The following is a 20918-nucleotide window of genomic DNA, read 5'->3' as shown; positions in this document are numbered from 1 at the left end:
AGCAGGAGCTCTCGCAGCTAGGAATCCGTCCGGCGGTTCTCTCTCTGTCTGATGCGAAGTTTCCGTTCAAACTTCCGAGGCAAGTGGTCCCAGATAGATAGAAATAGACAACGATCCCGGGCCGCCGCCATCCGCACCAACCAGCAGCAGCAGCTTCTTGTCGATTCACTTGGCTGCTCAGTGCAAAGTGTACGTATATCTTACAAGAAGTGCTAGACGGGCTACTATATACGGACAACCCTTTATCAACTCCTTTATATTCTTTGGGTGGAATTTTTGTTTCACACCTCCGCTTCCTCCGCTCTTTTATTTGCCTCCTCTTTCCTTCGCCGTTTCCTTCGTTGACTTGATCAATTCGAAAAATTAGTGCCGGGTCCATTAAGTGAATCTCCCAGCCCAACGTCTTTTTTTTCCACCATTCGAGTGAAGCCGTCACGCACGCGTGTACGCCGTGTTGCAAATGGGAAACTCGGTCTGTGCGTGAAAGTTACGTGTCTTTTGAGTCGCCAATTTCCCGAGCGCTTCGAAAATTCTCCGAGTCAATTGCCCGTCACTGCGGTGAGGAGATTTGCGAGAAAAAAAATCGGCCAGCAGCAGCAGCCACAGCAGAGAGAGGCTCTCTCTCAACGCTGTTCTTCCGGCCATCCGATCCGGAATCTCTGGTGAAGAGAGATCCGGTCAGGAGGAAACGGAAAGTGCCGTGGTGGACGGACGGACGGACGGACGTTTGATATTGACCCATCCTCTAGTGCCATCCCCCACTCTCTCCCGCAATTTCATTGCCGTTGCATTTTAATCCGCCAGCCCGTCAGGTATAGTCTTTTATAAATCCTCGTATTATATTGTCAGTTCGTTTGTTTTTCTTACGTAAGTGAACTCGTTCGTTCATCCTTTTTCACCTGACGTGACGTGTACCGAAACGGACGACTCATCTCCACTTGGGTTGAATTTTTGTTTGCCCCCCGTTGGTTGAATGGGAGGGAGCCGGGAGTTTTTAGAGTCTGATAAGTGAACGTTTTTGAAAAGTGAGTTGGCATATGAGAGAAACAGAGTTTAGCTGGGGGGTGGGGGGTGGGTGGTGGATGGTGGATAAAGAGGACTGGAAGAGGAGGTTGAACGCGAACGACGTTTGTCAATTTCGGTCGCTTCCTGTCCCAAATGACAAGTTCCGGTGCTCCGCACGGAAGCGCGTCAACCTTGATCAAGCGCCCGTCCGCACATGCATTCGCTCTCTCTCTCTCCCTCCCTCCCTCTAAAGCCTTTTTCATATTGCGTTCACAATTTCTGTGTTGTTGAATGTTGGTTTTTTTCTTCCCTTTTCTTTCATGCAAGTACCAAGTCAAGTCACTTTGACGAGGTTAATTGCGTTTCTATTTTTGCCTTAACTCGATTGCTGACGTTTTTCTTTCTCTCGTAAAAATGGCAGTTGTGTAGTCTCTGTAAAGAGAAGAAATGGATTTCAGCAGTAGCGGAGGTGCCGGAGGTGCCAGTTCGGGTGGAGGCAGCAAGAATTACAACGTGACGGCGAGTCTTCATCACCACCACCATCAGCAGATTCACCACAGTGGCAGCAGCAACCACAATAACTCGTCCGGCGTAGCGTCTCATCTCAACTCTGCCCACCATGCCGCGTCGCATCAACACCATTCCGGCGGAGGGAACATCAGTCCTCCGCAGTCGCATCATCAGCTCGGCCATCAACTGGCCGCCCAGGGATCGACCGCCGCTTCCACCGCCGCAGCCACTACCGTCGTCAAATCGGAAGAAACGGTCACCGCAACCAACAACAATAACAACAACAACAACATGGCGACGTCCTCGACGACTTCCGCCTCGCAACAACAGCAACAACAAACAGCGGCCCAGCAACTGGCAACGGCCGGTTTTGGTGTCAGCGCAGCCGGTGTCAACCTCTCGGTCAATATCGGCGTTAACATCACTGGAGTCACACCGGAATCCGCAGCCGCTCCTTGGGCCACCGCCGCCGCCGCCTACACATCCAGGTAAGAAAAACAACGCATTAATGACTTACAACAACACTCAAGTTGAACCGATTTCAATCGTTGAACGATTTTAGATTCCCGACGTTCGCCAACCCGACGACTTTGGAACAATTGAAGCAAAGCATCGAGCAACAGGCGCAGCAACATCATCAACGAAATGGCGGAGTCAAGAATTTTCTGGGCGGATCGGGTCCTGGTGGGCATCACCATCTGTCCGGACATTCTTCAGCTACTCTCGGCTCATCCGTGTCTTCGGGGTCCATGGTCGGATCGTCCGGACATCACCACCACCATCACCAGACATCGGGGACGCTGGTCGGGGGTCCGTCGCATCATCATCACTCTGTCCATCATCACCACCACCATCAAAACTACCACGCCGGAGTAGCTGTCACGACCTCGACGGGCGGACATCACCACAATCCGGCCAGCACGGCCACGTCTCATTTCGCTGCCGGGTTCGCAGCAGCCGCGGTGGCCGCCGCCGCCGTCGGTTCGTTGCAGCAACACGAGTCCGCCAACTCTGCTGGATCCGGATCTCAGCAGAATGGCCTCCATCTCTCGACGACGAGTTCTTCAAAAATCGCCAGTTCATCCGCCCTGGTCGTTGCCTCGAGCAACGCTGAAAAACGCAACAATCAAAGTATGTCGCCGAAGTCGAGAAAACGATTCAATTGATTTCGAATCATAAGTTTCCTTATTTTTTTCAGGGAATAAGTCGGAGCAGTTGCAGCAACAACAACAGCAACAACAGCAGCAGCAGCAATCGAGTCCTTCGCATCAGTCGAGAACATCGCCCGATTTCGGTGAGTGATGAATGGACATTTGTTTTTATCCTCCCGAGTTTGTTTGGGCTTAGCTTTCAGCACGCAACATCCTGCTGATTCATTCCAATCTATACTGCAGCCAGCAAGACCTACTAAATTAAAGCTGTTTGGCCGAAAAGGGATATACGTGTACTCTGTCCAGTGAGTCTCGTGCGTTGGTGGAGTGAATGGATCTCTCCGATCCGGATAGGCAATGATGGGTGGGCGGAAGTGGTGGCTGATGGATATACACACCACCATCTATCTTGATGGGATGTCGAGGAGTAGTAGGACAACAACAAGCGTCGATCAGCGGTGACATGACGGTGTGTCACTGTTATACTAGTTCTCAGCGGAATAACTTCAGAGAAAAGACGCCTGCGGGTTGGGGGAGGCGACTAGGTTGTTTCCACCAAAGTGGCATTGGTTTTAGTTAGTGTCTATCTCGTAATGAAATCGTGATCGGGACGATTGCAGCCACGCCAGGTTTCCTGTCGTCTTCTCAGTTCTCAAAAAAAGAAAAAACATATTTGATTGTGCGACTTTGACGCTATTTATGTTTTTCTTTTCCCAACCGCCGTGCACGGTCACGTGACCTGCCTGTCTTGATGGATTGCGCCGTTGCGCGCCCTCTTTTCTTGTCCAAATTTTATTTCGTCTGCTGAAAAGGATCTTGCGAGTTATTTTATTCGGGCGTCGGGATGTTGTTGTAATAGCAAAAATGATGATTGAGGGGGCGCGTACGGTTCGTGTTTGTTACACCATAGAATGGGGGAGGGGGTGCGAGTCTATCGCGCAAAGTCATCCGAGCAAATCGAGTCGAGCGCGTGCGTCGTCGTTTTTCGAATGAATAGAAAAAGGGAAAATAAAAAGAAATAAAAAATGCGCATCCATTCTTCTTGTTCTTCTTCACTTTCCCACCCCTTGTATATACGCCGACGCCCTTTTGCCCTCGTTCAAACGAGCAGCGTTGACGAGGGGGGTCCTCGTCAATTGTCCCGAAACTGACGTGCAGCGTTTTGTTTCCATTTTGAAACGCGATTTGAATTTCCCCGCTTGACAGTTCACACTGATTAGCAACCCGCTTGTTGGTTTATTACAACATGATCCTTAATTCTGCTGATTGAACATGTCGTAGGGTTAGACAAGTTTGACTTTCCGTGTCCGAATTCGTTTTTTGACATTAGGTAACAATTAATTTTTATCTGCATCGCAGGTTAACAAGTCTGTTTGGTTAATGTTGTTTACCACAGAATTGCGAAAATTGTTACTGATTAGGCAATTAGAGACAACGTGATTTAATATCAGCGATTACGAGTCTGCTTATGAGTGATGGACTTGCAAGTAGCGTACCACACACGAAGCCCATAAATCACGCAACAACAATAACACACACAAAAAAAATGGTCGAGATGAAGAGGGTTGGACCGATGAGGCTGACTGGAGAGCTAGTGTCACGCATTGTTGGCTCTATTTGTGATATGCAAGTCTTAATCGTCACCAGTGTTATAATAGCTGTACCTACACTAGTTGTTGTGCGCTCTTGTAATAGAAAAGCTTTGGCTGGCCATTTATTTCCCTATTTTCCCACCCATCTCCTCCTCCTCCCCCCGACACCAAATCAAAAGAATAAAAAAGGCAAGAAGAATGGGGGGTGTGTTTGATGTGGGAAAGTTTGGATTAGGCCGGCCGTCCAGCCCAGTAGCTACTGTGCACTCGACAAGGGGAGAAAAAAAGGGAAGTCACGAGGACAATATCAGCAAAGGAACAGCATCATATAGAGGAGACATGAACCGTGAAAAATGGCGCTCTTCACGAATCCCCTTTTCAGTTCACGGAGTCACTCTCCCATGTCCTTATCACACACACACTCCCTCCCATCTGTTTTCAATGATGTTGTTTTCAATTTAAATTTGTGTTTTTTTTTTTTTAAATTCAAAACAGCTCTGATTCAAAATTTCTAACCGGATTAAAATAATTTTGCAACAATATTTTATATTTATCAGGCAGTGCTGCAACTTGTTTATTTCTATTGAATATCGTCTGCTTGTTTTCAATGTTCAAGTAAAAAAAAGCATGCTCCAAGTCCAAGGTTGGTCCGACTCATTGTCAACGTTCAACTTTCTCAACTCTTACTTTTAACTGTCTTTAGTACCCTACTTGTTGTTTTAAATTTTTATTGTGCCTTTGTGCGCTAGCACATTAGAAAATAAGGTTATGTAAATTAGTGCCAACATTGTTTGTGTCGAAGAGGTGCGAATTTAATTTCACTGATTTACGCTGATTTTTTACATTTTAGTATTAATTTCTTATTGCGCCAATTTAACGAATACGTTAATTTAGTTAAGCTTTGAATTCACAAGAATTCAGAAAGAATTCACAGACTGGAGATGTGAATTTCATTGATGCTTTGTCAAAAATTGGGTTTCCTTAGTAAAGCATTCTATTTGATTTAGTTGTTTGGAAAGAAACAGCGAAAGCAAAGCAAGAAATTCAGAGTGGCTTTGTGAGAAGGCTTGTGAGAAACCACCAAGAAACCATGTTCAGTTGATTGCTGATGCAAATAAAAATTAGAATTACAAGAGAAATCACTTATCACAACGAAAACTCCCAATTTAACTATTTCTGTGAATGTGATGTTGCTTATTTTCACGTAACCTTACATTATCAAACTATTTCATCAAAAATTACAGTTAGACTGTTTGCTGCCTTCCATTCATTAGTCTGAATCCATGGACAATTTGGAGAGGAATGAATCAAGAAGATTGAAAAATAACGTCAACTCAACACCATTTGATAGAACACCGTTGGATTCGTCAGAAGAGGAAATGGTCAGGCCATCACTAGCGGGGGATGGTTCACTCCATTTCAGCACTCGCAAACGATTAAGATCTGCAGAAATGGTTCCTGTGTCCGACTCAAACTTACTTAACGGAAATCATGTTGAAGAACCCGCACCATTGGCAAAATCACTCAAACGATTCTCTAGAGAAGTATTGTAACTCAAAATTGTGTTCTAAAAAATATTTTTCGCTTACTAGTGGTTTGTTGCTTCCAAATACAGGAATTGGAACAAATTATTATGGGACATATGGTTGGCTACATGTCAACCTACAAACCATATGCTGAATTAGAGCAGGAATTGGATAATTGCAAAAAAAGGATTGAAAACTTCCAGCAAAAGAATATTTTGCTCACTAAAGAGGTTTGACAGTGTTAAGAAATTTTATTTGGTTGAGGGGGAGATTTTTTATTTTAATTGATTTTCGTTAACTTAGGTGGTTGATCTGAGGAACATAGTCAAGTCATTCGTTACAAAGAATGCAAGCAAGTATAACAGACCAATAAAACAATTGCGATCTGTTGGCATACAAGTGAATCCTTCAGTCAATATTGACGACGTTAAACTTGAGGTATATGAACTGCGAACTTGCGAAGACATTGACACTGAGTTCACCCGTTATCAAATATGAGCGAGGAATCAAAATCTAATGGAAATAAGTTTAACACATGATTCTACTTTACAGAATGTCGAACGTGACTCATCACCTTCTACATCATCCTCTTATTGCGCTTCAATCCCTGTAAAGAAACGTGAAAAATTGAGGGAGGAAGATGTGCAACAGCAAGCTATGAGTATTAAATCTGATCAAACTAAAGAAGACGATGATCTTATGGTGATGTTTGAAAATTCGACGAATTTCACTCAGTCGGGCATATCCCTTGATCAACATAAATCCATACCTGTCGTGGAGCCGATTCCGACAAAACCAATTGTTACCGTAACGAAAACGACTAATAATTGTGTGTTAATATTTGCATGTTAAATTCATGTGTTGAGATGTCCAATAATTTTGTGTTTAACTTCCAGATACTGCTGCTCTTCGCATTTCATGGAAATTTCCTGAATCAAATCATGCGAAAATCGTTTCTTGTCGTGTTTTTATGTTGATTGAAAATAAGAACCGTTCTGTCAATAACGACCAAAATTGGTTTCCAATTGGCGGTGACACCTCTAGAATGTCGTGCACTATTCCTTTGGTAAACATATTTAATAGAGCTTTGATTTAACTTAAGCCATTTTATTCTCACAAATGAGACAATACTAACTGCAGCAATTCCTTTTAGGGCCGTCCTGACAAACTACAAAACCGTTATCAATTCAAGGTAAGAGCCACCGGCATTAACGGACAAGAAGGGCCATATAGCGATGTGGCGCATGCTGACTTTCCATAGGACATAGTCATAGTCCATGGTCATTTGCAAACTTCTACTAATAAGCTGTTGTTGGTGAGAAAATTATGGTCTATTGGTGCGCTAAATGCTTATAATTAATTAAGCAACATTTTCAACTTGTTTCACCCCAATGTTCAAGAAAATTAATCGTAATTTAATTTCAATATTCGTCTAATGAGTAAAATTCTGTGTCATATCACTCATATGCTTTTGGTTTTCCTAAATCCGGTAATCTGAATTGATGTTAAGTGTGCGATTTGAATCATAATTGTTGAAGTCAATATTCTCTTCCGCCCCAGAGCCAGAGGCTTAGTCTCTCTGTCATTTTAAATGATTTTATCATTTCAATTACATTTTCTTCATCAATTTAATTCATTGGTAACATGCTTTGAAATGTTTGTCAACATGTGATGTCAAATAAATACAAATACAATTCATGTAGATTATTTTTCTATGTTCGAATATGCCTAGCGGTAACTGATAGCGTGACTGATTTGCAAAAATTGATAACGAAGTTTGAAAAATCTACTAAGCAATTTTTCCTGACCACCAGATTTTGAAGAAGATAAGCAATTTTTCCTAACCGCCAGATGCCCCCTCATGCCATGTAGAAGATAAATACAAAAGAAAAAGGGCAATATTGCAATGAATAAGCATGGCCTGGAATAAGCCAATAAGGCAATAATCCAGTCAGCTGTCGTTCGTTAGTCGTCTCGTGAAAAATAAATAGTAGATAGCCTAGGGTGTTCATATTTGATAGTTTTCAATATTGTCATCGATTCTAAAAAGTGATAACTGATAGTCTGATACGTCGTAAGACGGTCATCAATCAAGTTAGTTGAAAACTTGGTTGTTTATTTGACATGTTTTCGTTAAATGACGAGGAAAAGAAATTTTTTAGACAGATTTTGAATGCAGAGGTAAGTAATAAATTAATTGCAGTTCGCTTAATTTATTTTCTATACCTATAAACTGTAAAATTCTGTCTACAGAATCATGGGACTAATGTACTACCAGTCGAAAGAAATGACCAAGCTTCTCGCCAGCAGCATTTAATAAAACCAAAATCAGAGATTAGGTGTTGGAAATGGAACTCTTGTTGGCGGTGTCGACCGTTCAACTTCCAAGATTGAGATAAGAGATGACACCTTTGTTGTTGCTAGTTCGTCCTTATATTTCACACTGCCGTATAATACAGCATTTTGGTATTTCAATAGTTGGTTTAGGGTTGAGTAGGGTAGGGAACAATAGATTGAATGGGAAGAGAGGGTAAAATTGGGGCCCTCTGTTGAGGTCCCTACAAATTACACAGAATTAACAATAGCAATAATGTCGATCACTGTTGGGATGCAATAAATTCCCAACACACTCCCCAGTAGAGCCCGTTCAATTGGCTCGACATCCTGATCGACTTGATATCCGTTGGATTGGAGATCTGAAAATGCGGTTGAAGATGGATGGCCTGGATTAAGAGGAGCTGTTTCGTTGACTGGCTACGGATTCAGTTAATTGTCCATTCCATTTGATTCCGATTGAGAGTTGGCTGACTCTTTGGAAGTTTGCCACCAGGATCCCATACCGATTGGTGTGTGTTGGAATCTTCTTCAATGTCCTTTAACACAAGAATATTTTTTAGTAGATGTGAAACGATTTTGTTTGGTACCTGGGTTAACGAATAAGAGAACAGCAACTGGTTGATGAGATGTTCTTCTATACTTGGTAACCTTGAGATGCGTTTAGGAGCTGGTTTTACTGGCTCCAAGCGCTTCCGTTTCATTGAGTTTTGTTGATTGGCCAATTCCGGAAGAATTGCTGCTTGACTGCACGGCGATCTGAACTTCGGAATGATTTCTTGGTTGCTTTCTACGTTTGTTGAATTGACAAATGCAGCGGCTTCTTGAGGATTTTCTTTCGAAGCTTCCTGGATTTCTGGCGACGATGATAAATTTCCAGAAGAAGAGAAGTTGGTTTGTTTAAGTTGACTCGGAAAAGAGTTAAGTGTTTCCAGCGATGCAGCTGGCCTTCCCGAGGGGAAAAAAAGAAAGGTAGGAATATCCTTTTCTTTGGAGCCGGCTGGCGGAATCCTAATAATTGAATCTTTAGTTTTTAGACAATTGAATGTGTCAGGAACTTCTGCTTGATAAGTAGGAGTTTCTTGATGACTAAGAGAGTGAGGAGCTTCTGCCGGATTGGCTGGAGCTTTTTGAAGATTGAGAGTACCAGGAGCTTCTGCCGGAGTAGCTGGAGCTTCTAGAATAATGAGAGGACGAGGAGCTTCTGCCGGAGTAGCTGGAGCTTCTTGAATAATGAGTGTGCAAGCAGTTTTTTCGTTGCTAGAGGAGCTCAAGAGATTTTTGGACTCCACTGCATCTACACCATCTAAGTTTGCAAATTTGAGGTTAGTTGCTTTCAGCTCGTCTTCAAACCTTTTTTCGTCTTTGTTTCCACTGGATTTGACCGGAATATCTGAGATTGATAGCCCTTTTTTTGGTCGTTGTTGGAGACTGGCTGTTCCAGGCTCCTTTTCCATCGGGACTTCTTTTGACTGGGCTGATTTGACGTTTTGGTCGCTGTAGCAACTTTTCGCGTTCGATGATGGGATTTTTTCTGCTCCTTCCAGATTTGCTGAGTTTTCTAACTTTGAAACAAAGGAATTATTTTCTTTTATTTCGTTCCTTTCAAACCTTTTTTTGTCGGGATATCCGTCTGGCCCATCCGGAGAATCCGAGAGTGAGTCTCCTTTTTTCGGTGGGTGAGGGAGACTGGCCGTTCCAGTCTCTTTTTCTTCCGTCTGGATATTTTCTTTTGACTGGTATGAAGGGGTGTTTTGAAAACTACAGCTTGTTGTCGTAAGCGACGACACTTCTAGTGGAGTTGGGTTTGGCACTAATACTGCTGCAAATTGAGATGTTGAGAGGGTTTTGAGAATTGACTCTATTACTGGATTTGTTTGAGAAGCTGGCTCCTGAGAAGCTGTTGGTGATAAGTTGACATCTCCTGGAGCGACGGGCACTGAAAAGGCTGTTGAGATGGCTGCGATCACCTGACTGATTATGTCCCGATTGAGTTGTGCTTGGGTTGCTGCCTGGTTTGCTGCCTGGGTTGCTGCCTGATGTTGGAGAATTTGGAGCATTCTTTCTCTGTCCTTCTCCCATTCTTCGTCATCTGCTTCCTTTTCGAGTTTGTCTAACCATTCTCTTCGTTTTTTCTTTAAGATGTGAATTTTGGCGACAATAACATCGTCCATTGTTTGGTACATGGTGTCGATGTCTGCATTGATCTCTTCTTGGTCTTCGCCTTCTTTGTACATTTCAGCCTGGACCCTTTTTGAGAATATCTCATAAGTTTTGTAGAATCCATCTAGCTTTTTTTCTAATTTTTCGACTTCGATAAACGCTTCCAACGTCATTTCTGTTGATTTGTACGTTTCGACGAGGTTAATGATACGGGTGATATGCTTTTTAATTAAAGTTCTTGCGTAATTTGGAGCCATTGTGAGTTGGAGGTGGCTCCTAAGGAGCTGCTGAGAGTACGAAAAGAAGATAATTAGTTTAAATTAATGTTTTGATTAAGTTGATTAGCCTTTTTGTTTGTTGTTCTGCTCGGTCTTCGGAGATTCGTGGTGCCGAATTAAATTCTGCTGTCTTTTCCACTTTCTTTGAATTCCTTTATGTGAAGATATCTGCAAAAACTGAATGATTTTGGAGCTAGGGTAATTTTCTAGCTCCTTACAATCCCACAAACGGCATAATAACAATTTTTAGGAAAGAGAATTTAAAGAGTTTTTGCCGCAAGACGGCGGTTTCTAATTCCCAATTTTGTGCTCAGAGGGCGCTTTGTGCCTTCTCAGAAAAAGAGAAAGATTTCCCTTTAAGCAAACAAAAAATGCAAGAGCGTAAGAGCGCGAGATTTGTTTCGAAATGGCGGAAGGCCTTTGTAAATAGAGAGAGAGAAAAAAAATTCAAGTTTTAATCACCCTAAGGCGCACACGAGGCGAACGCGTTGAAAGGGTAGAGAATTTTCCCGCGTTTTTTCCAGTTTAAAGGGGAAACCGGCCTAGCCCCCCAAAAAAGAGAATATTTTTCTGTCGTATTTAGAGAGATCGTTGTGCCTTCTGAGACAGAGAGAGATTTACCCAAATGATTGAATAACAAACAATGCAAATTAATTCAAAAAATGAGAGAGATTTGTTTTCGGGAAATGGTCTAAGGCCATAGCAAAGAGAGCGATAATTTATTTAAGTCTTTTCACCCTGGGGCTCACACGAGGCGAACTCATTGAAGGGTTAGAGAAGTTCCCGCGTTTTCCCAATCTAAGAGGTAGGGAAGCAAGCCCCCCCAAAAAAAAATTCTTGAAAGGAAAGAGATTCCCGCGTTATCCCATTTTTAAAGAACGGGCAGTGAACCCAATCAGCTGAGATTCGTTTTTACAATGCCGGGAGGCGTATCAAGAGATAGAGAGGGAATTTAACCTAAGGCTCACACGAGGTGAACACGTTAAAGAGGTAGGGAAGTTCCCAAGTTTGCCCAATCTTAGATATTGGAAAGCAATATCCCCCCAAAAAAAAAAAATTTGTTGAAAGGGAAGAGAGAATAATCAACTTAGGCGATGATAATTTACGTGACAAAAAAAGAAATCCCCCTTCAAAAATGATTTAGGAATCCTATTTTAATTTTAAGAAACTTTGAGGAAATATTTTAGCTTTAATTCAAGAGAGAGAAGAAAAATAATTTACTGTTTAGAGGGATCTATTTGCTTACTAGACCCCTGAGAACAAGTTAAACTCAGAGAGAGAGAAAAAGATTCTAATAAATGACTGACCTGCCATAATTAAACACAATTTTCTTTGATAAATGGCGGCAATGATTAAGCAAAAGGAGATAACGAGAGAAAGATTTGAGTGTGATAGAGCGAAACTAACTTAACACTGGTTGGAGAAAACTCCGGTTCGAAGGACCATGTTGGAAATGGAACTCTTGTTGGCGGTGTCGACCGTTCAACTTCCAAGATTGAGATAAGAGATGACACCTTTGTTGTTGCTAGTTCGTCCTTATATTTCACACTGCCGTATAATACAGCATTTTGGTATTTCAATAGTTGGTTTAGGGTTGAGTAGGGTAGGGAACAATAGATTGAATGGGAAGAGAGGGTAAAATTGGGGCCCTCTGTTGAGGTCCCTACAAATTACACAGAATTAACAATAGCAATAATGTCGATCACTGTTGGGATGCAATAAATTCCCAACATTAGGTATCAAGATAGGCCTACAACATTCTCAGATGGTTCAGCAACAGGTGGAGCTCAGTTGCCTTTCAAACAGTCAGCTAGTTCTTCTAATGGAGCTAGAAATAGCCAACAAAAGAAATGGAACAAGAACTGCGAGAGTGGACTTCCTGCTTACAAAAATGTGAAAACTGAATCAGCCAGCCCCATTGATCCAAATAAAACAGGTGGTAGGCCAAAAACTGGAAATTGGAGATCAAAAAATGTTAACTCAACCACAACTGATAGATCATTTACAAGGTTTCTTTCTGATTACAAAATGCTTATAATTTTTTTTTAAATAATTAAGTAAATAATTAATAGTATGTTCTATATATTTCATGAAAGACCCACACAAGACAACCAAGCTGTCCTTAAAACATCACCATCATCCATTTTGAGGCAGGATGTTGGTGGAGCCAGACCAAGGACACATAATGTTGTCAATCCTCAGAATGACAGAGAAAAAAGAAATGATAAAGATGGGAATTTGCCAACCCATCAAAGAAATAAGCAACCTTTCAAGCACTATCCTTTAAACTTTAGTGTTGTGCAGAAAATGATGACGGAAAACACTGAACCTCACATCATTGTTCAGAAATTTACGGACGAAAATGCTGGACTCGGGCAGTTTTTACAAAACAACTCCGCAAATTGGGAGGTTACTGAACTCATCCTCGCAGTGATAGGAAACTTTTGCTTGAAGAAAGGAGTCATGCTTTTTCACAACGCCTTTATTAATATCGTTCAAATATTGGCTGAAAATTCCGTGTTCGTTAATTTAGAAAGTGTCATACTATATATACCTAAATCTCGGTCCACAAATCTGGGTTCTAAAGAAGAACGTTTAAATCGACTCATTAACAGCATTAGTTATTTGACGACGGAGATGCTTACGGTGATGCCAGCGCTCACCTGCGACTATTTGGGGGAAAGATTTTTTGAAGACGTATGTGCCCTCAAAACTGTGCCATCCATCAGAGATTCAAATGTTAGCGATGTTTTTAAGGCACTTGAAAAAGAGGGAGCTGATCGCCTAAAGGTCTGTATTCGTATCAAGCGTAAGTTTGTTTGAAATTGTTTAATGAGTAAATTTTTTTTAGAATGCTTGGGAACAACATGCAAAAGCGAAAAAAACCCAAAGTAATGAGAAACAAAGACAAACCAACAGATTTCAACGTCAGGAGCTGCTGTCGCTACTTAAACCGCCAGATGATTTTCGACAACTCAGCGTAATGCCGGAATGGGAAGACGTATGTTCGGACGCTGTACCTTTTCTACGCCCAAATATCATCAAGGGAAGCTATCCAGATGTGGATACCTACCTCGACATTCAATTCCGGCTATTGCGTGAAGACTTCTTAAATCCTTTGCGCGAAGGACTTGTTGCCTTTAGAACCAAGATGGAAAAACAACCGAAACAGCACATTCGTGTCGACAACATTAGGCTGTATTACGACGTTAAAATCAAAGATGACGACACCCCCGCCAGCGGCAACTACCTATTAGAGTTTTCAACCAAAGGCTTTCAGCGTGTCAACTGGGAAGGCAGTAAGCGGTTGCTTTTTGGATCTCTACTTTTATTGTCGGCCAATAATTTCGACTCCTTCATGCTATTCACCGTCGTTGACAGAAAACCTGAGCAGTTGTCACGTGGTAGAATTAAAGCCAAATTTGAGGGTGAATCTTTACCTACATATGCCAAGAAAGCAAATTTAGTGATGGCGGAATCCTCGGTGTTCTTTGAAGCTTATCGGAGTGTGTTAATTGCACTACAGCGTATTAGTCCTGCTCACTTTCCCATGGAAGATTATATTCTTTGTCGGAATGTTCTGCCAGCTGAACCGGAATACTTAATAAGAACCCCAAACGTAAGGCTATTCATCAGTACAATGTTGTTAAGGAATGTTTAAATTTAAGTTTCTTTTGGACATTTTTCTTTTGCAGCCCGTCTACGATTTGACATCGGTGCGAAAAGCGTTTTCCAAGACGTTGCCTGGCGGAAATACAAATAATGAAGACGAGGAAGGCGAAACAGTTGACAACGGTTGGATTGACATACGCAATTTGTGTAAACATTACCAACATTTTAAATTCTCATTTTTTTTCTGTCCATAAAGAGTGTCAGACTCTGAACCCTGCGCTACATAGGTTGTTGGCGAATGTTTCGCTATTCGGCCTATATCCTGATAACGAAACTCTTGGACTGGATCCAAGCCAAGCTGACGCCTTTTATGCCGCTTTAACCAGAAGACTGGTTGTTATTCAAGGACCTCCAGGAACAGGAAAAACGTATCTAGGCCTCAAAATTGTTCAAACTCTACTAATCAATAAGCAATATTGGGTACCGATGGGAAAACCCCAGCCTACTCCCATATTAGTGATTTGCTATACTAATCACGCGCTAGATCAGTTCTTAGAAGGTAAGTGGTTTGAATGCACTTGCAAATTAGTGTTCATCTATAAATAACTGCATGTTTATTTTTAAATAAAAATCCTAGGAATCATGAAGTTTACGCAAAAAATCGTCCGGATTGGTGGTCAGTCTAAATGTGCAGCCCTCGAGCCGTTCTCCCTCCGTGAATGGAGAAATCAGGCAACTACACTTAGAAAAAGACCTGCTCAATATCGCCATTGGTTGTATGAAGCCCGAACTAAATTGAGTGAAACTAAAGGGTATTGGTAGTTTTATGTTTTATTTTTTTTTCAATGGCGTTTCTCAACCATAATGTTATTTTCTATCTCATGTTAGTGCACTTGAAAGGCGCCGGAGAGGACAAAAAATTGTTGAGTCATATGGCATAGTTCATGAGGATTCCCTGTTTAGTTTGGGAGTGCTACCTCAGAGCGTGTACAGTAGGTTTCTCGTCATGAGATCGAAATCTAACAGCACTTCCGTTCTCCCTCATTGGCTTGGTGTAGAATCGATTCAGATTTTAAGGGACATCGTCTGGACTTTAAAGAACAATTTGGCCAAATCACAAAAACTTCCGTCGAAAGTTTATGTAGAACCTATTGCAGCAGGTGATGATGAATCCGGCAACGAGGAAGAATGGGACAAAGAAGACGTCGAGGAAATTCAAGGTATTTTAATCAGCAAACTATGAGATAAATTTTTACTGAAAAATTCTATTATAGGCCAAAGAATGTTGGACGATGATAACGAATTCAATTTTGCCGATGCAAAGAGAGAAAAGGATTGGAAATCTGAAAATGCGAGAGAAATTGATGGATTGAAATTTGCCGTCTCCACTGCGATACTTGACCATGATATGAATTCGTTGCTGGAGATTCTGGATCAGTTCGATGGAGAAGAGTATGAGTCAACTCAGAGACGGATTGCTGAAATTCAGCAACAAAAACAATTACTCTCGGAGATCCTTGAAATTCTTCCAGCCACAGATATGGATAATTACAAGCAACTCATTGAGAAGGATCTTGTTCGCCTTTCGTACATGGATCGATGGAAAATTTATTCCATTTGGAAAGCTGAAACTTCAGTAATTTTGGCTGAGGAGATAAATTCGTTGAACGTACAAGTTCTTCAGCAAACCAATGAAATGAAAGACGTCGAAACAATTGAAACTGCTGAGATTATCCGCGAAGCTCATGTTGTCGGAATCACAACTACAGGAGCTGCCAAGAATAGGGCGCTATTAGAACACCTGAAATCAAAAATCGGTACAGTAGTTGACATCTATCATACCCTTTTCTACAGTAATCTTTATCTATTTACTTATTTTGGTTGCAGTCGTCGTTGAAGAGGCAGCCGAAGTTTTGGAGGCCCATATAGTGACTTCCATGTCTTCTTCTTGCGAACATTTGATTTTAATTGGTAAGCATGTCTATTGAAATTCATATGTATGTGACTTTCTGACAATTTCGTGGATTCAGGTGATCATCAACAACTGCGACCTCCAACGACGGTGTATAAATTAGCGAAGGATTACCACTTGGATGTTTCACTGTTTGAACGTTTGATCATGAACGGAGTTGAGCCAAATGTTTTGGGTGTCCAACACCGAATGAGACCGGATGTTGCTCGACTAATCGTCCCATCCATTTACCCCCATTTGGAAAACCACGAGTCTGTGTTGAGGTACTGGGATGTTCCAGGAATGGCGGAAAATGTCTTTTTTCTGTCTCATTTGGAACGAGAAAAAGGAGACCAATCCGATCAAGAAAGCCGCAGTCATTTGAACCCTTATGAAGCAGATATGGCTCTGGCCCTAGCTCGCCACCTATTGATGCAAGGCTTGGAGCCCAGTCAAATAACAATATTGACAACCTATTCCGGACAGTTGTTGCATTTCAAAAAGTTGCGAAGAAGTCACGCAATTCTTCAAGGCGTTCGCATCTCAATCGTCGACAATTTTCAAGGAGAAGAGAATGACATCATCATCCTGTCTTTGGTGCGAAGCAACGACGAAGCTAATGTTGGATTTCTCAAAACAGAAAATCGCGTCTGTGTTGCACTTTCTCGAGCTAAGAAAGGATTCTACTTGATTGGCAATATGGGCAATTTAGCAGGGAGCAGTAAACTCTGGCGGGAAGTGAACAAAGTTTTGACGTCGAACAAACAGATAGGACCCCATTTCGACCTACAATGTGAAGTCCATCATACTGTTATCAAGGTATTAAAATAACAAGTAAACTGCTGTTCAAAAAATTTAAACAACTTGCACAAACATTTTTTAGGCCAATAAAGTGTCCCATTTCCCGCCAGAGGGTGGATGTTTCGTCAAGTGCCTCACTCCGATGCCTTGTGGACACACATGCCCAAAAATTTGTAAAATTAATCAAATTCAACAAAAAAGATTGTATAATTAATTGTATTGTTTGTTATTCTAGGCCATGTTGAGGATCGTGAGCACAGGCGACAAAAATGCCACGAAGCCTGCTTGCGCTCCTGTTCCGTTGGTCATCCTTGCCCCAAAAGATGTTACCAGGATTGCAACCCGTGTTTGACGAAAATTCCGAAAATTCTTATACCATGTAATCACACTCAAATAACTGAGTGTTACAAAGACCCGGAAAAGGAATATTGTTTGACGAAAGTTGTTAAGGTATTTTTTCTTAAATTATTTTTCTCCATATGAATTCCACAGCCATTTGTATTGCTCAATAGGCTTTACCAATCTGCAAACATACCATGGAACTAGACTGTGGTAAGTCAGTTGAGGAAGTCAAATGTCCGGAACAGTGTGGCATGCATCTAGATTGCGATCATATCTGCAATCGAATTTGCCACAAGAGAAGCTCCCACGGCAAAATGCCATGCACCCAACCGTGTCGCCGTTTTACCTGCCCTGAAAAACATCCTTGCCCAAAGCAATGTTATGAGGAATGCGGGAAATGTCTCGTTGATGTAGTCAAGAAATTACCTTGTGGACATGATGTACGTATTTGAGCTGAATTTTTCTTGGTTTTCATTAACGCAACGTTATTCTTTTAATAGGGTAAAATCAAATGCTGGCAGCTTCCTAAAGACGCCTACTGTAAAGTTAAGGTGGAGAGAATTCTTTCCGGCTGCCAACATACGGCCTTTTTCGACTGTAGCCAATCCACTGAAGGTTACAGATGCACTCGTCAGTGTGGCAAACTGCTGTGTAACGATGGGCACGTATGTCGAAAGCCTTGCTGTGAACCATGTGGCCCCTGCAATACTCAAGTGAAGCGGATACTAAGTTGCGGTCATGAAACTCAGACGGCGTGTTACAAGGATCCTCTGACAATCAAATGTAAGTTCCCCAAAGAAGTTACTCTACCCGGTTGCGGCCACAAGGTTGAAATCGCTTGTAGCGACAATCCCGAAACAGCTCTCTGCCCAAGGCCTTGCGACACACGTCTCAATTGTGGGCATCAATGCACGGAATTGTGTCATGTCAAAAACGATCCTCACCACGAAAAGTATCTGTGCAAGAAAGCTTGCAGTCGGAATAAAATTGATTGCAAACTGGATCATAAGTGCGGGAAGAAATGTCACGAAGACTGTGATCTTTGTACCATCAAGATCGACCGTCAATTACCTTGTGGTCATTCTCAAGTGGCTGAATGTTATTTAAATAATGAAGAAATTAAGTGCAGGTAATTCCAGGAGAAAAAATGAAGATTTAAGTTCTTTTCTTTTTAATACTTTAATTTCGTTTTGAAGGGAAATGGTCAACAAAACTATAACTGAGTGTATGCATTCGATTCGTGTCGAGTGTTCCACCATTGCAAGTCGCCGGTTGTGTAATCAGCCATGTGTCAAGATCATGAGTTGTGGTCACCAGTGTAAGAGGAAATGCAAAGAAACATGCTCACCATTAGTTTGCCAGGAACTTGTACGGACTTCGAAGTTAAGTCCCTGTGGGCACCCCGTGATGAAGACTTGCAACGATCATCACTCATGTAACACGCTTTAAAATTTACTCTTATGCAATTAGGCAATTCATTTAATTTACGTTGGTATTCATAGCTTTTGTAGTGACAGAGACACAGGTGGAGAGATTTCTACAAGAGTGCCCACAAAAGTGTCACGCCAACTTGCTTTGCGAACATTCTTGTAAAGGATCTTGCGGGCAATGTTTCAATGGACGTCTTCACAAAGCGTGCGAGGAAAAATGTGGACGGACCCTAGTTTGTGGACATAAGTAATTCAATATCAACGTTTTATCTGAATTGAATATAAATAATTCTTTTCATTTCTAGCTGTGGTGTGAACTGTGCCATTTCATGCCCACCTTGTAAGGAAGTATGCCAATATCGCTGTCGGCACAGCAGATGTCGCAAGAAATGTTGCGAACCATGCGTCGATTGTGTTGTATGTTTCTAATCTTTTTGTGTGGTTATCTTATTAGATTAAAAATTTTATTGTTTTAATTAATAGGAACCTTGTGGCTGGAAATGTGAACATTACTCATGTTCTCTCAAATGTTTTGAATATTGCAATCGGCCTCGTTGTGATGAACCCTGTCGGAAACGTCTCCCGTGCGGCCATCCATGCGTTGGACTCTGTGGTGAAATCTGCCCTCCTCTTTGCCGTGTGTGTCACAAAGACCAGCTGACGGAATTCATGCTCTATGGCAACGAAGAAGAAGAAGACGCCAGGTTTAGAATTTGTTAAATTGTTTTACTGCTTCTTTACTTAATTTTTGTTGTTGTTTCTTGTATGTAAAGATTCATCTACTTGGAAGATTGCCAGCATACAATAGAAGTAGATGGGATGGATCATTGGATGGAGATGAAAGATGAAGAAACTCGTGAAATCCAAATGAAATGCTGCCCGCGCTGTAAAACCATTATCCGCTCATGTTACCGTTACGGAAATGTTATCAAGCGAAATTTCGGCGACATTGTGGAAGTAAAGAGGATGCTTTTGCGTTCTCGTGAAAGCCCCAAAGATTTCGCCGAGAAGCATTTAAAACAGATTGCGACATGCCATACCCTAAATACTGAGCTGACTGGTAAACTCAACCATGGCATCACTGATGTTTTAATTTTTGGATTGGAAGGAATTCGGAATAACCTCACTCCAACTATTGTCCGAAAAAAACCCGAGTATAAACGTTTGGATGAAGATACGCGCTATCTGATCCAAGTTCAAGTTGATGTCATAGAAAGAGTTTTGAGCGTCGTCAGAAAATCCCCGGTGATTACAGCAACTGGTAATCAAGCTCCAATTGGATATATGAGTCGCCCTTTGCTGGAGGATCTTTTAAATCGAACGCAACAACTTCTTTTGTCTCTTTTCCATCGCGAAAGATTTGCGTCTCAAGAACATGAATGTTTCATTGCCGAAGTCAACCGCTTGAACTTGATTCGAGCCTTCTTTTTGTTGAAGAGCTCCTCCACCTACAACAGAAACTCTTTGATAAACGAAGAAAATCGGCAGGTAGAAGAGCTGTTGATGAAGAATGTGAAGCCATTGAGGGATCGTGAGATCGTGGTGATCAAAGAAACTTTGCAGAGGATGGGCAAAAAATTGAATACTGGACTTGGCATCAGCGACATCGAACGTAAGGAAATTATTAAGGCCATGGGACTTACACAGGGACACTGGTTCAAATGTCCGAATGGCCACATCTACGCGATTGGAGAGTGTGGAGGAGCAATGCAGGAAGCCAAATGCAACGAGTGCGGCGCCCAAATCGGCGGAGGGAGTCATACGCTTCGATCAGACAACCGCGTTGCAGGCGAAATGGATGGGGCTCGATTTGCTGCATGGTCAGAGCAGGCAAATAATATGGCCAATTTTGAAATAGATGATTAAGTGTTATCATTCATCTAATCTATCTATCAAGTGTTCGGTTCTTAGTGATACCACGGTGATACAGTCATTATGGACATTTCTTAATAACTTTTTTTTTATTCATTTTCGCTCGCTGGCGTCTAAAACTCTAAAGCAAGGAATGTATGATGCTGTTTGTCCCCCAAAAAAACTAAGTTTTGTATTGTTATTCAAAATATTTTGGTGGACCACATGAAACAATATTACTCTGTCTGTATTCATTGTTTGGAATAAGGAAATTCTTCTTCGACTCTGGTTTCTTGTAATAAAGTTGTAATGTCTTGTCTTCTTGAACTCGTTTTCGTAATTGATTAATTATAATAACCTAGACTTTTTTTA

General features: G+C 41.7%; 2 protein-coding genes across 5 annotated transcripts; both read left to right on the top strand.

Annotated features, from left to right (window-relative positions):
* On the top strand, positions 1-7491 carry LOC124193675 (MOB kinase activator-like 2). 4 transcript variants are annotated; one of them, XM_046587595.1, is made up of 7 exons: positions 2728-2809; positions 5503-5802; positions 5874-6014; positions 6088-6222; positions 6337-6613; positions 6681-6850; positions 6938-7491. In XM_046587595.1, exons 2-7 carry the CDS (start codon positions 5542-5544, stop codon positions 7043-7045), a joined length of 1092 nt encoding a protein of 363 aa, XP_046443551.1. In that variant the 5' UTR covers positions 2728-2809; positions 5503-5541; the 3' UTR covers positions 7046-7491. The 4 variants fall into 4 exon arrangements, with proteins under 4 accessions (XP_046443548.1, XP_046443551.1, XP_046443550.1 ...); XM_046587594.1 differs by lacking the exon at positions 2728-2809 and adding an exon at positions 4819-4901; XM_046587593.1 differs by lacking the exon at positions 2728-2809 and adding an exon at positions 4908-5062.
* Positions 7492-7701: 210 nt separating this feature from the next.
* On the top strand, positions 7702-20873 carry LOC124194127 (NFX1-type zinc finger-containing protein 1-like). The gene is made up of 21 exons (XM_046588186.1): positions 7702-7965; positions 8038-8123; positions 12296-12568; positions 12656-13349; positions 13411-14178; positions 14255-14354; positions 14428-14730; positions 14809-14983; positions 15060-15391; positions 15446-15988; positions 16059-16142; positions 16202-16941; positions 17006-17096; positions 17159-17373; positions 17436-17705; positions 17766-18394; positions 18462-18700; positions 18768-18942; positions 19001-19112; positions 19179-19399; positions 19469-20873. Exons 1-21 carry the CDS (start codon positions 7909-7911, stop codon positions 20559-20561), a joined length of 7200 nt encoding a protein of 2399 aa, XP_046444142.1. The 5' UTR covers positions 7702-7908; the 3' UTR covers positions 20562-20873.
* The last annotated feature ends 45 nt before the right edge of the window (positions 20874-20918 follow it).

The sequence above is a fragment of the Daphnia pulex genome, chromosome 5, assembly GCF_021134715.1.
Source record: "Daphnia pulex isolate KAP4 chromosome 5, ASM2113471v1".
NCBI classification, from domain to species: Eukaryota; Metazoa; Arthropoda; class Branchiopoda; order Diplostraca; family Daphniidae; genus Daphnia; species Daphnia pulex.
Note: the sequence above shows the minus strand (reverse complement) of the source record. Positions and strands in the feature narration are given on the sequence as shown.

Excerpts from the sequence above, each read along its gene's own strand:
- LOC124193675 (XM_046587592.1), top strand. The coding sequence starts at position 1,453 with ATGGATTTCAGCAGTAGCGGAGGTGCCGGAGGTGCCAGTTCGGGTGGA. Across the intron at positions 2,004-2,077 it reads GCCGCCGCCTACACATCCAG|ATTCCCGACGTTCGCCAACC; the intron begins GTAAGAAAAACA and ends GAACGATTTTAG. Across the intron at positions 2,810-5,502 it reads GAGAACATCGCCCGATTTCG|TTAGACTGTTTGCTGCCTTC; the intron begins GTGAGTGATGAA and ends CAAAAATTACAG.
- LOC124194127 (XM_046588186.1), top strand. The coding sequence starts at position 7,909 with ATGTTTTCGTTAAATGACGAGGAAAAGAAATTTTTTAGACAGATTTTG. Across the intron at positions 14,984-15,059 it reads AAATTGAGTGAAACTAAAGG|TGCACTTGAAAGGCGCCGGA; the intron begins GTATTGGTAGTT and ends ATCTCATGTTAG. Across the intron at positions 17,374-17,435 it reads GTTTGACGAAAGTTGTTAAG|GCTTTACCAATCTGCAAACA; the intron begins GTATTTTTTCTT and ends ATTGCTCAATAG.